The 14846-nt window shown below is 35.2% G+C and overlaps 1 protein-coding gene across 1 annotated transcript in view; it reads right to left on the bottom strand.

Annotated features, from left to right (window-relative positions):
• COL28A1 (collagen type XXVIII alpha 1 chain) overlaps nt 1-14846 on the bottom strand; it is an 88743-nt gene that overhangs the window by 60719 nt on the left and 13178 nt on the right. The window contains exons 2-11 of the mRNA XM_026072648.1: nt 14030-14157; nt 12885-13444; nt 10777-10797; nt 10086-10142; nt 8788-8841; nt 8236-8277; nt 7498-7524; nt 6313-6357; nt 3628-3672; nt 147-200 (exon numbers count right to left, since the gene is read on the bottom strand). Coding sequence (XP_025928433.1) covers nt 147-200; nt 3628-3672; nt 6313-6357; nt 7498-7524; nt 8236-8277; nt 8788-8841; nt 10086-10142; nt 10777-10797; nt 12885-13444; nt 14030-14157 — 1033 coding nt within the window. The remainder of the gene's footprint in view (nt 1-146; nt 201-3627; nt 3673-6312; nt 6358-7497; nt 7525-8235; nt 8278-8787; nt 8842-10085; nt 10143-10776; nt 10798-12884; nt 13445-14029; nt 14158-14846) is intronic.

The following is a 14846-nucleotide window of genomic DNA, read 5'->3' as shown; positions in this document are numbered from 1 at the left end:
AAGAAACTGCTAACAAAAAACTACTGAGGAAAAAGGATAGTATGCTATTCAGATCCCTGAAGATTACACCCAGATTTTCTCCGTGACCTCTGCCTATACAAGTTCTGCACATATATAGCACCTGCACACATATAATTACAACTTACCTTGCTTCCTTGAATGCCTTTTGGGCCTGGGTTACCTGGAGGTCCACTGACTCCCTACGCAAAATTCAAAACATAGAATTAGTTTCCTTTGAAGATGTATGCAAAGTTTCTTTTGAATGAGGCCTGAATAGGATACAGTAAAATGTAGCACAATGCTAAGTTCTTAAGGACTAGAATTTTCTGTAGCATATCCTGAAAAACCACCCAGTGCATAGTCCTGTATTGTTAATAGTGAATAACCCATGCTGGCAGAAAGGGTATCTAATTACTCCATGTAAATTGCAACAGTTTTTATTTGAAGCCTTCTGTTCCCTTTTTCTCCTACTCCTGACTCTGCTGTACTTTCATATTATCCCTTCTGCAAAGAATTCCCTGCCCAAGTAAATTAACTAAGCCATTATGTCCTCACTAGTCAGCTCCCTTTAAAAGAAATCACTTCTCTTAAATCTTATTCTCTGCTCATGAGCTGAGACTAATTCCCTGACAAATTCTTCATTATTTAGAATTCTCAGAACAGTTGTTACTATAACCACTGTGTCCTGTCACACAAGGAAACTGTTAATGGCTCTTTGGGAGAGACAGAGTAGGTAAGGTACTCTGTCTGGAGTGGTGACTTATGAGGATGTCCCTTCATCAATTCGTGGCTGATACAACAGCAAGAAAGAAGTAGGTCTGGTAATTATGAAGACAAATGAGATCACAGGAAAAACAGATTACGTAAATGTCCAGGGTTCTTTATCTCTTGCTGAAACCTGCAAGCAGAGCGCTACCTTGGGAATTAGTGAATAGCCCACTAGCATTTGCCCAGCTGGGTTATACCGTTTAATATTATTGAAACTAGCACTAACAGAGCTGGTAATGAAAACAAAGAGGAAGCCTCACAAAGTTTTTTTAGATGACTGGAGGAAAAAGGACATGAGCAGTAAAAAGGATTATACCATGAAATTACATTCTATTGTAGTAAAAAAMCTGGGGCAAGTACGAGTAAATTTATGCTTATAAAAAGACAAAGAAACTGGCACAAATCTAAATTTATCAGTTTCACTGATGACATAAAAATGTGCTCACAGTGTGTTCTTCACTCCCTTTGCTAAATCTGCAATATGATAAACTACAGGAAAACCTATAACAAATGACTATCCAAAGAGAAACAAAAATGATCCATTTCAGCTACAATCATTAATAGCTATAGTAAGTCCTCCAGAATATTACATTTAGGCCTAAAAACAAACGTAAAAATTTTGGAATATCTGTGATTTTGTATCTTCCATGATGTGCAAGTCAGAAAAAACTATTTATTATTCTTGCTTTTCCTAAATGACAATTTCAGTTTTTGCACAAAGCATGCAAATACGTAACCATACATCTCTAAGTAACAGTTATATAGATCATAAACCAAATATCAGGGGGAAAGACAGTCAACAAAACTAAAATAGTCTTCCAAAATATACTTATGTTCAAATCTTAACTTTACAAACTCGGGAATAACTAATTATGCCGTAAGAGTATGGTGGTGCCCCAAGTGGTGTAATGTGCAAAAACAGTTATATGCTCATATTCCTTGTTTAATGGGTTTATGTTGGCTACTATTTTCTACAAGGAATCTTGAATTTTTGTTTGTTTCAAGAGGAGCAAATTCTATTCTATTCTGTTAATATCTCAGGGTCATATAAAGAAACAAAGTAATTTTTTAAACCTCTTAGTATTTGAAAAGCATTTCCAAAGAGGCTTTGAAAAATCTTATTCTTCTTTAAGCTATTCTTCCTGAGGGGAAAAAAAAAGATCATGATGTGAGATGGACAAATGCCCCATCAGTAAAAAGGAAATGTGCTTCAGGCAGGATGGTATAGAATGTGCTAATATAAATATGTAAATTAAGATAAATCACTCTGAAGTTCATTGCATGCTATGTTCCTTTTAGTCATTGAGGGGGTTGTAGTTCCCATGGTAATTATTTAGTTCTCATAGTTCAGAACTACAGTAAATCCTTGTAATCTTTGGATTAGTCCTCTGTTAGGGTGAAACATTCATCTATTTCTGTTCTCCAACAGTTAGGATATTTTGTGTAATGAGCCTTTCAAACCTAAGCTGAATGTAGACCATTGTACTATATGACAATATGTAACATTAAGCTTAAAACTGGGATGCTGTAGAAGTAACTGTAATGATGCTGTATATGAAAAGGAGGAGGTTATTTACTTAAATTTGATTTTGCCTTAATATAGCCAGGTTATATCATTGTACAAGAATTTAGAGATGGCTTGATTTGCAACAGCAGCTGGTATTTTACAAAGCGTGCAAAACTGAACATATACTGCATGGTGAGTTGAATTGATATAGAGAAGTGCTGATGATCTGATTTGTCTCATTAATTCCTTTCAAGATTGGTCAAAAATCTCTTAGACTCTAGATTTTCTATTTCCAAATAAATAGGAATAACTAAGTGACATCTTTTCGGGCAGGGACCATGTCTTTACTAGTTGCTTACCAGACAGAAACAGAATTACTGGAGCACAAAATAATTAATAACTATAACTATTAACTATATATATATAAACATAACTAATTAACAAAATAACTGTGTAGCATTATTGCATCTCCACTGCTAAGTGAAAATAAAGCTGAAAAAAATCATTTTAAAATATTGAATATGGCATTTAGGACTAAATGTTCACATCTTAGTACCACAGAATAAATTCCCATTAATTTATTATGCCCCTCATTATGTTTTCATTCATCCAATCCAGAAATACACTCAGTAGAGAAATGAAAGGGCAAGTGCTGTCTGTCTTCATTCCACATGACCTATGGATCTACTAGGAGACTGTTATAAGTTCTTGAGATCTCTGCTACATAAAGCAGCTCTTTTTAGGTGTCTATCACCAATTTTTTTAGGGGAATTATGGAAGTTATAAGACACACAAAGACAGCAGTAACCCTATTCAGCAACTGTATAATAGAGAAGAGCAAGATATGGACTCCTACGTAGCTTTTTGAAAATAAATGATAACTGATCTGAGACAGGTAATAGGTTTTTCTAATAGGACTGGAACTTTCTCTGACTCATTTCCCAGGCTTTTAAATAATCATGTCAGATTTTATCTGCGCAACAAATTGCAGTTTCTCTAGCTGCCTTATATTTCAGGAGGAGTGTGTCCAACTTCAGAGATACAGGGGAAGCTGCCATGTAATATAAGAGGGATGTAGGAAGTAGGAGTATGATTCAGCACAATTTTACTGTAAGGGTAAGCTGAGAGCTCTACAGTTGGAGACCCTCAATGGGCCGCAGATCTCTGAATAGCCTTAAGCAGCAGCAGTCAAGAATTTTTCTTTAAAAGCTATTTTTTAAAGACAAAGATTTGCCAGACTCCGCTGCCTTTACTAAACATGTGCTGCTCTGCACAGAGTTCACAAGTTGTCTGTAGAACAAACTTACAGAAAACTGTGTGTCTTTTTATTTGAGAGCTTTCAGTTCCCTTACCTGAGGTCCCCGAAGTCCTCTAGGCCCAAAAGGACCTTCCAAACCCTAAGGAAAAATAGATGCAATAATCAGATTAATACGAAATTGCAAATACATGCATGTGAAATATTGAAAACCAAAAAACATGTAATGACTCATATCTCTGTTCAAGCATTTTCTAGAGTCTAGTCTCTCTGCATGGTACTGCTTTGCAAAAAATCATTACAAATTGTTTTCACAAAGGTAAAATGCCATATTTCATTATTCCATTAGCTGTCATTTCTTCATTTAAAGAGTTCTTACTAGTTACTGCTACTGCAGGTTGTTCACAAATATTTTTGCTGCATTATTACTTCTTGAGTCACCAGAATGCACAGCCTATGGGATTTAACTTCCAGTTGACTCAATACTCAGTTATAATTTGTTTCTAAAGTAAAAATAATTTTCAGCAAATAGAGTAGTTTCCCTGGCTTTTCTTATTCTTTTCTCTCAACTAATGATATCTCCAAGTATAGAGGCATCAGCACAATGCTGCATTTTTCAAAGCGTATGTCACATTTTGAACCTCTTAATAGCCTCAAGGAATTTAACAGACACCTACACAGTTACATTCCACTATCTTCCCATCCAGATTCAGACTCAGAAATTGTAACAATTCTCTACACTCAGGCAGAGAGCTAACTGCCAGAGAAAGTATATAACCCCACTGAGTTCTAGCCCATTTACAAAGTTACACAAGTAACGCATGGCACAAATAATAATATTTTGATGTGATGATAGTTACTTTTGGTAGAATACACACACAATTGGTAGTAGTTTTGATTTCAAAGCTGAACACAAACTTTCTGAATTTCAAGCTTGATTAGCTTTTAAAGAATCCCAGATTCACAGCATCAAAACCTCTGCTGGTCAATGTGATCAGTGAAACTGAAAAGCAGAGGGATGTTTCTGATGTTTTTCCACTGGCTCAGTTTTCTTTCATTAAAAAAAAAAAAAAAATTGAATCATTTTGTTCTCTCTTCTTCTCCATTTGTAAGTGTGAAGCTGGGAATCCTGATTGTAACTGTACCTCTCATTTGTTCACTAAGTTCTTGAAGTCCATAATCCATTATAATTTCTGAACCTCTATAGATGTCAATTTTTTTCATCATTGTCTTCAACAGAAATGAAACAAGCAAATTTCCAGCAGCCCTGGCATATGTTTTCTACATCCAGATTTCTTGGCTGCTTTGATTATGTTCTTTGCCAGCTTCTGAACAGCTTCCTTTTATCTTAATAGACATTTCACATAACCTTGTGCTATTTCTCACATATTGCCTGGATAAAGAAGTTATGAACTTTTTTATTCCTATGACAGACACAATTCTTTCTCATTCTTTATTAATACTTCAGTCTTTTCTGCAATTCACTTGTTCTCACTTTGAAGCCCAGCATCTCACAAGGTCTTCAGACTTTTATTATAGTATAACGTTCTTTTTCCTCTGTGATAAACATTGCTGATTTAAATATTTCCTAATTCCTACCTGAAATTCATCATCAAACAACCGTGTTGCAGGAACTACAAACTTTTCAGGTTTATCTTTGATGAAGTTAAGCTTAATATGGATGATAACACTGAAGAAATATGCTCTGATATAACGATTAATTGCAATCTAGCTGGCAGTACAATGAGAACTCTGACCATAAATCAGTGGTTTGTAGTATTCACACAAGCCTGCTTACATGAACGCAAGATACATGATTACACCATTCAGGAGTACATTGTCCTTCCCAAGGGCATGTTTCAGAGCATTACATCCAGCTGTGGATTCATCTTAAACTGACCTTTCAATACCTAAACTGTAGATATTATATCTGAACTAGTCAAATGTGACTCCCTTTATATCGAAAGAAATGAAAAAAGCATCTCTACAGTGAGATGCTTTTATATATGTGTGTGCGTGTGCATGTGTGTGTGTATTTCCCACCAACAGAACTTCACCCTGATCAGCCAGAGAGGAGAACAGGATGACGGTATTGGTGTTGTTTTGTGTGAGTACTGTGTTTTCCTTTTGTGTTGATCTGTGTGGCCAGCTATATATCTATACACGTACTGTGTGTATGTGTGCATGTGTGCCTATTGGCAATACTCGCCCAGCCTTGCTGGACCTGGGGACACAGAGCCGCAGCAGCCTCACTTCTATTGGCCTACCAGTTTCAGCAGTTTCTAACAACTACCCAAGCAGCTGGGACCTGATTGCTTATTCACTTATATCAAGAAGAAGAGGAATAAATAGAAGCATGAATACATATCAGTATAGATGGGCTGGTAGACCTCTTCTTAAAGTTGTTCAAGTTGTATAAGAACCTGTTTCCAATGTCATATAATTTTATACACTTAAATTTAAATTTACATTTCAAGGAAAAAAATCTGGTGAACTTTTCTGTGTAACACCCTGACAGTACTTTGTAAACAGAACCTGGCCTTTGCCAGGACAGCCTTTGTTTTAGGTATATGACTACATTTCTTCTGGAAAATGCAAAAAACAAGAAGTGTTGTTTCAGTTTCTATGAACAGCATTTTTACAATGAATATATCCCTACTACCAGAGAATCACAAGATGTTCTAATTTTACAATAATCTTTACAAGCTATCTTTATGAATATGTCACATAATTTTTAATATCTTCATTGACGTGCAACAGTTTAAATAAAAATTCTACTTACTCTTTCCCCTTTTATTCCTGGGGATCCACATTCTCCTCTTTCACCCTTTATAAGAAATCAAAAAGTTAACAGCTAAACAAGACCTTTTGATTGCATTAGAGGCATTAAAGACTGTGCAAGCAGTTCAGCAGTGCAAAAGCTTTAGTAGTTTCTGAGGACCTGAGAGCAGCACCATTAGATATTGTCTGCAGAATTTCAGTTCTGCTCAAGATACATACTTTTTCTCCCTAAGAATGCCTACAACATTTCCAATCTACATAGTAAGAGGATAACATATTTAGTATCTGATAAGTCTTGCTGTATTTTTCCAGCTTGCTGCACTGCCTCCAGAGATCCTCTCTCTCTCTCTAGATTCTAATTTCATTATTGTGAGATCTGAGATTTTCCTGAATAAGCACTGTGAGACTGTACACATGGAATGAAGAAAGTGAATTAATAACGCATTCTGCTGATGAATTAACAAATATGTATGAATCTACTTTTCCTATTTCCAGGAAATGTTTCCACAAAACTAACTGATGCATTTTTCTTGTGAACACAAAGATTCAGAGAGGCACTGCTTTTATTAATAATCCWTGTGGAAAGATAAGTGTCCAAACCAAGCAAAGTTAAAATGAGTTTATCTCTGTTTCTGTATTGGCTATGACATTTTGAATTCTAATTTGGACTCCAGAATCTTGCAAGTCTTTGAAGTGTACTATTTTTTAGCTTCTTGKAGAGCCTATCTAAAACACCTAGAGATGTTTTTTGGTCAAGCAATAGCCCTTGAAATTATGTGTTAGTTTAAAAGCAAATGTCCTTGTGGTAAGTTTTTAAAATCTGATGATTGCCCCATCTATTTGTGTTTGTAGCAATCAATTTCACATTCTTCCTGCTTACTCTTTTATTCAACCCTAAGATTTTTTTCCTTCTAGTAGCTTTACTTCTGGTCTTTTACATTTTTCTTTTTATATTTAGATTTAGATTTATATTTTCTGATCTTTTATTTTTTCTTTTAATTCCAGAAAGCCAGTCAGCAAACAATTCCAAAAATGATGAATTTACCGTCATGAATAATCCTATGGGTTGCACTGAGGTGCATCTCATGACAAGAAGAAAAGATAGACCCTTCTTTCCATTCTTTCATGTACACTGTCACCAAGTGACAATCTGTTTTCAGACTATTTCTATTCTTTTAAATCTTACCTTTTCTCCCTTATAACCAGGAGCTCCCTGTTTGAAAACAACAAAAATAAAGAAAGAAAAATCATAAAAGAGAATGTAAAGGCATAATGCACTCTTAATTTAAGTCAGAAGAAAAACATAGTAAAGAATTACATTTAATAAGTTTAAGTCTTCATGAAAATAAAATATCTCTCTGGAATCATTTAACCTATAATTCTCTGCAAACTTAGAAATCTGTATTTATGACATTTAGCTGCAAATATTCCAGTCTGCCAACCACTTAGCATATATAACCTACTCTTTAAACCGGATTTTTAAACTGAATTGATCTCATGCATGGACTAGTGTGAATCTTTCTACTGTGAATCAAGAAGAATCCTGGCTGAGAAATATTAGATGACAGAAGCCACTGAAGAACTATCTAGATGATTGTTCATGATGACATCTTCAATTCTATCTTCAGGATAAGTATAATGCAAGTCAATAGAAAATCATAGAGCTTCAAATTTTCCTTTTGTTAATAGCATCCCAACACTTAAACATATGGTTAATTTGAAGCAATTTTTAATGTGTTTCTCTTAGTACAGATGCTTCAGTAAACCAGAACTTAGTTTAGGTATTATAAGTAATTAAATAAAGTGTATTTGTGAAAACTGGAAAACACATTTTCAATTCAGTGGAATCGAAACGTGATATCCTCAGGAATCTGGAAGATAATCTGAAAACCAAGTATGAATTAGCACTGCAGTAGTCACGTACCTCTTCACCTTTTTCTCCGTGATCTCCTTTTTGAGCATCACCCTGTTAGAAGCAAAGGAATACAATTAAAATATGTATTGCTCTTTTATTTATTGCTATTGCACTAAAATCTAGAACATTCTTTAAGGATCAGAAGTTGTTTTTCCTATTTACAAAAATTCTTCCAACAGTCAAGAACATACAGTGCTGAACATTAACACAGAAATCTCAAGAACTGTTATTAGATGACTGAAATCTTAGTCATCAGCCCTGCGAGCTGCTCCCTGTGAGAGATTCTTGCAGTATTAAAAAGCTCCCTTGTGTTTAATGAGCCTTCCATCAGATTCAGAAACCTCTGCTGATAGAGAAAAGCTTGAATGATAGGCAGGTTAACTTGGTAGTATTTTAGTTTCAAATTTTCCCTCTGGCTTCTAAAGCAACTAACTGTAAATCTCTCACAGCAAAGGCCAGTCTTTTAAACCATATTTTACTACACCTTTTCTTTGCTATCTTTACTTCTATGGTTTCAATAAAACTAGGCAGAAATTTACTTTTTTGTTTTTTAAACTTTACCTTGTTTCCTTTTGGTCCTGGCTCACCTTTCTCCCCTCTGTGACCAGTACTGCCCTGAAACAAAGGAGGAAAATGTTCTTATCACTGTGAGGATACAGTTCTCCAGTTTCTTTAAGACTGTGGCTTAGCGGCATGCCAAAATCATGCTGGAATAAGTTTAGCTTAATCCACACTGATGCAGGCAAGGCAGGTGTGATACTACTTCCTTAGCTGAATGGTTCTTCTGGTATTATAAAGTATCTGTGATTTTTTTTTCATCAGTGTTCAATGGTAAACACATTGTTTACCTTCAACTTTAGCAAAATAGAGCATTAGAAAATCTAACCAGCAAGGTGTCGCAGAAAACACAACACAATGCCTCCTCCCTGTTTTTCAGAGGCACCCATTACTACCTGTTCTCATCTGCTTGAAAGTAGCTATATGTGCAGAACAGCTTACTGTCAGTGTTCAGCGCCAACAAAGTCATTAATCACTATACCATTATTCCTGTTTGGAAGATGATGAGGGTGGGAAATAGAAAGGTTGGTATACTTTTCTTTTTTTATATAGTAGGTTACATCTAATCGTTATGGAAAAAATAGCTTAAAAGGCTTGGATCTTAAATTTTAGATTGGAGAGAGGGGTTTCAGTTCCAGATGCACATTATCCAGAGTCAAGGGTGATGGTAGGCCTTGCTGTCATAACCTGTTACACATATGGTTAACCAGCCACTTAGTGACTAGGTAAAAAGGGAAAAATCTCTGTATGTACCTTGACTGTCTCTGGGGGAGCTAATAAAGATACCAAAGGGATCAAAGAAGTCACATACTCTCTGAATTCCCAGTGCCAAGAAACAGTTATGTGCTCAAGTGCCACAAGAGAAAAGAGAGTGCTGGAGACAGTTTTAGCTCTTTCTTCACATGTGCTGTCACTCTCAATCTTTTGAACCTTTACTCCTTACACAAACGAGAGCCACTGGTGGAAGTAAATCTTTGCCTAATGGATCTATCCTCTCTAGCTCTCAAGAATAATTTTTTGATTTGGGCTTCAAACAAAATAACATGAATGTATTCTTTCCAAGGTCAGTACACTATTATGGACTGTGGGTTTGAGCTATTATAAGAATAGTTGCCTTTCTGGAGATTTCACAATGATATATTATGACACGGCACTTCTGTTTGCAGTAGAAGCATGACTGATACATTTTTTTACAGAAAAAGTCTTTTACAGAAAGAGTAACCAATTAAAATACTGTGCAACATTGATCTCAATGACTGATCTTCTATTTTTGGGGTGTTTTCAAGTGAACGCATACTTACAGAATCACCTTTGTCTCCTTTTACTCCCTTTTCACACTCACAGCTCTTCTGCATACACTAAAAAGTTAACAGAAACATTGAGGAGAACATTTTCAAATGTATCTTTGAAAAATTTTAAAGCATAAAGTCTGTTTTTGCCTAGCCATATACTAGCGAGCATAACAGCAAAGTAACAAGGAAACAAAAGATCTTATAAAATATATTTCTTATATAATCAAAATTATACTCCTGTATAGCCCAACCTAAAAGAGTTCAAATACCAAACTTTATTTATAACACAAAAAAATCAGTTATAGCATACAAATATTTAAGGTAGCATATACATAGTATATAGTACCATGAAATAATGCATCATTTTTGGACAATATTGACATTGTCTTCTAATGAGACAACCAATGAACTTGCATCTGTTGTGCTACCCTACTCCACTTTGGTAAGAACAGCTCTTTATGGCTTACTGTTGCTATTACCCACTAATGAATAGAAGTTGTAGATTTATCAGGAGAAGGGATGGAAGAAACGGATGAAAACTAAAATAAAAGCAACCATGGTAGGGACCTCTACTCAGGGCAAAAAAAATGATCAATCCTGCAATATTGTTGCATTGTAGGAGAAGTAGACATCAGAAGAAAAAGAAATGATCTAGTACTCCAAATGGTGATCAAAACATGGAAAACTCAAAAAAACCTACCTGCTTCTGAAGTAAGGCTTCCTGAAAAGAAAAGAAAAGAAAATGTTACTTCCATATACATTTCTTTTACAAGTGCATTAATTTAACCCTTTTCCTCCTTGGACTAGATGATCTCCAGAGGTGCCTTTCAACCCCAACCATTCTGCGATTCTCCCTAGTTTAGAGAATTTCCAATGTGAATGGTAAAGAAAGTGAATGCCTTTCTTTCTTACATTGGTAGGAACTAGCCTATGGAACTAGTCATATGAAAAAGGATTCTCCAGTATGAGAACGGCTGCTAAGTATAACCATAATGAACAGAGAGCAAACTAGAGATAATGGGACAGCTACATAGACAATGTTAAGGACTTAGGCTAAGAAGGGGAATATGAAAAGACCCAGAGGCCTTATTAGTATAATATATAGGGGAAGAACTTTATCAGCCTTATTCATGGGAACAACAGTTACTTTTAAAGTATTATCCTCAGAGATACAGTCAGCAAGCTACAAAATAACCTGTCCCTTCAAGTGATCAGTTCAGCTGAGCAAGATCTCTCTGTTTTAAGTTTCCTTAAATTTCTTGCCTCTGCTCTCTAGGAAATTACTTACCTGACTAAGAAGGTAAGTATCTGTATCTTGGGCAGATCTTTCAGCAGCATTTCATAGCAAAATGTATTGATAAAGTGCATATAATGCCAAGCCAAAAAGAAAGATATGGTGGGCTGCAATGACTAGTTTGCAATGTTCAGCATCCTTCTCTAGTGGAGATATCCCAGAGATAACAAAATGGAGATATCTTGGGTAAAAGACATTCTTGTGTCCAGATACAAGATGTCTGGATCTTCTTAGACCAAATATAGCACTATATATATAGCACTATATTGATATCAATATAAAGCTAGTTGTCTATTTATATATCTAATGACTTAATGAAAATTCATCCATTAATAAAGAGCACAATACTATGAGATCTCAGGGAAGAATTTGTGTTTGTAAATATATATACCTTCCTAGGTACAATTTATAAACTTGTAATAGCATAAAATATTTTATAATTGCCTTTCACTGCCAATATCTGTGAGATCTACAGCCATATGCTTAGTTGTACAACCTAACCTTTTGTTTTTATGCATATCAGCTAGCAAGTTTCCATTTTGGATTTTAAATTTTCTGAAGTAATTTTTTTACCACCTTTAAGAGAATGCTACAAAAATATTACATACATTCTGTATTAACTATTACCTAATTAAAGCTATTGCATTTTCTAAGAATAATTTTCCTCCAAATTACATTAATTTATTACTTGCAAAGTCTTCTTTTAGTGAAAAATACTTTCAAGTGTTTTAAAAAGCAAACATTTACTAGGTCACCCCAACACTTTGCACATTAGGGCTCAGAAGCCAGAAACATCAAGTCCAGCCCATGTCTGTCTCACAGCAGCACTTTTGTTTATTCTAAACTAAGAAATTAAGTAGCGTATTCCCTACCTTTTCTTATGTGTGCTCTATGCTGTGTTAGAAGGGCAGAGAGCTTAGTGCCCTTAATCAATAACTACAATGGAAGCCTGATCCCACTCAAGTCAATAAAAAAGCTTCTATTAACTTCAGCAGACATTCTTGAGCAGCAATGGCCAAAGCACAAGCTTTTGAGTAATTCCAGTGACTTTAGAATAGTAGCACATACAATCTGTAAAGAGAAGTCTGCTCATGTGTCTTTTCAGGTTCAGGATCTCCCTGCTTTTGCTTGTGATCTCTTAAATCTGTGGTGTAATTCAAAAGTTGAGCAATCTGGGAGCCGAATGTGTAGTTCTTATTGTTAGTCTGAGTAGCAGAGGAATGAGCTTTGGCTATGATTTAACTAAGCTGTTTAACCTTACGGGCCTCAAGCCTTAACCTAAGACAGTTCTTGAGCCCATAGTTACTGACCTTCTCTGCAATCAACACTGGAGCCCAGCTCTTGCAGGTGTTACACCCAAACTTTAAAAACTTCCTGAACTTCCAAGCCTGAGGTCAGCTCCAGCTCCTAGCTCACCTGCATACCTCTGCACTGCGTTCAGGACTAAACAACCCAAATTAAATGAAATTTGCCATGGATAGAAGGGTGATAAGAGTCCCATCAGCATTACTTACCAGTTCCAATGCTACATCGACTAACAGGTTCTGATCATCCAGACATAAGATATATTTAGAAGATGAATCACCAGATATCAAACGCAATTTTCCTTCTTGGACACTTTTCTTAGAAAGGCCAATGGTAAAAAAGTGTATTCCAAGACTCCTGGCTGCTGTGGCTATCCCCTGGATATCAGGACTGTTTGGATGATCCACACCATCAGTCATCAAAAAAGTCACTTTCACACCTCTCTTACGACCTTCAGTTTTAAAGAGTTGAGTGGCATTGGAAATTGCATAATAGGAGTAGGTGCCATGGCCAATGAAGCCCAGAGCCCTGATTTTCTCTTTAAAACTCTGCACATTCTTCCAAGCTGTAAAGGGATGATCAATGCTGACTGTGCTGCTGAACTGCATACTTGCCAGTTTGACATTATATTTCTGAGATTTTACTAGTTTCATCTGGAAAATTTTGTCAGTTAAGTTTTGAACAAATTCTTTCTGTAAACCAAACAATTGATTTTTGGCACTTTCTGAACTGTCCAAGATAAAGACTATATCAACGAGACACATATCACCTGTAATGGAAGCAGAAAGTTAAATCTATGAGTGATTGGCATACCTGCGCTACAGATTTTAGATTATTCTCTGCAACATTCCCAATCCTCAAACCATTCCCCCAACTCCTCCTCTCTCTTCCCAGGAAAAAATTCTGAGGAGAAATTCCACTCTAAATTATGTCACTGCAAATGCCAAGAAATTCTACCGAAGTCAAACAATTTAATTTAATTTAGTTTGGTTTAATTCATACCAGTATTATTAAGGACAGTCAATAGCCAAAAACATTCAAATTAGATCTTAATGGGATTGTTTTAGCATTTTAATTGATTTTGTATACAAACTACCAATTTTCCACATGCAAATTCAAACTAAAAAATAGGCTTCTTATCACTTATCTTAAAAGAATTTTATATGGCCAATGGAAATGATAGGCCAAACTGGAGTGTATGGCTAAGTAAATGTGAAATATACGGAAGTATTTTCCAGGCCCAATGATCAAAATAAATTGCATTGTAAAAAAACATGCACAAGTTGTCAGCAAATACCCTGAAAAATGAGACATACTACATGGGCAATCAGAAATTCTAAGAAAATGGTTTTACCTTCATCTTTTTGCACAAGAGAATAAGCATTCTTTCCTTTCTTTCTGTTTTGCCCATATACTGTCTGGTTCATGGTCACAGCCAGAAGTAAAAAGCACAAGAAAGAATGTTTGTTCCACATAGTGACTCTGATCCCAGATTAGACTTTTCCTTCCTGTAAAGAAAAAGAATCTGTAAATACTTTATTCATAGATACTAATAAATAAATACCTATACTTTATATTCAAAATACACATTCATGGGAAGCACTGCTGGAATTCTGGAGACAATATGTAAAAAATTATAAAATTCCTTGGGTAGGTGAGTCAAGCATAGCAGCCAGTGCAATCGCAACTGTAGCTCACATGTAATTGTATATTAGAATCTGTTTTATTAGAAAAGAAATATGCAGTGCTCCCTTTTATTTGTTAAAAAAAGTCAGTGCTATCTTTAGCTTTCATCTCAACATCTAACAAAGAAGGATAAAACAAATTGTTATTAAAGCATGTTGCTGTTAACATATATTTCTATTAAAATAAGTATATAAAAATAGTAGAAATATTACAGAAAACACAGAGTATCATTTGTTTCTATAAGTCCCTAATTGTTGGGAATAAGCAAAGATCTGGGTATTTTTGGATACAGTTATATTACCTAGGTCTGAATCATCAGTATGAACAACTTCTTAAAAAAAAGTGSTTGAGTAATGAAATTCTAAACATGAATGTATTATTAATGTTACATGGCTATAACAGAAAGCATGTAATATTTTCTATAAAGACAATATTGGATTATAATGACAATATATACTAACAAAATGAACATTAAACTATTTGTC

Source organism: Apteryx rowi, unplaced genomic scaffold (assembly GCF_003343035.1).
Source record: "Apteryx rowi isolate R43461 unplaced genomic scaffold, aptRow1 scaffold_346, whole genome shotgun sequence".
Lineage (NCBI taxonomy): Eukaryota > Metazoa > Chordata > Aves > Apterygiformes > Apterygidae > Apteryx > Apteryx rowi.
The sequence above is the reverse complement of the archived record's forward strand: the minus strand, read 5'-3'. Positions and strand labels throughout refer to the sequence as shown.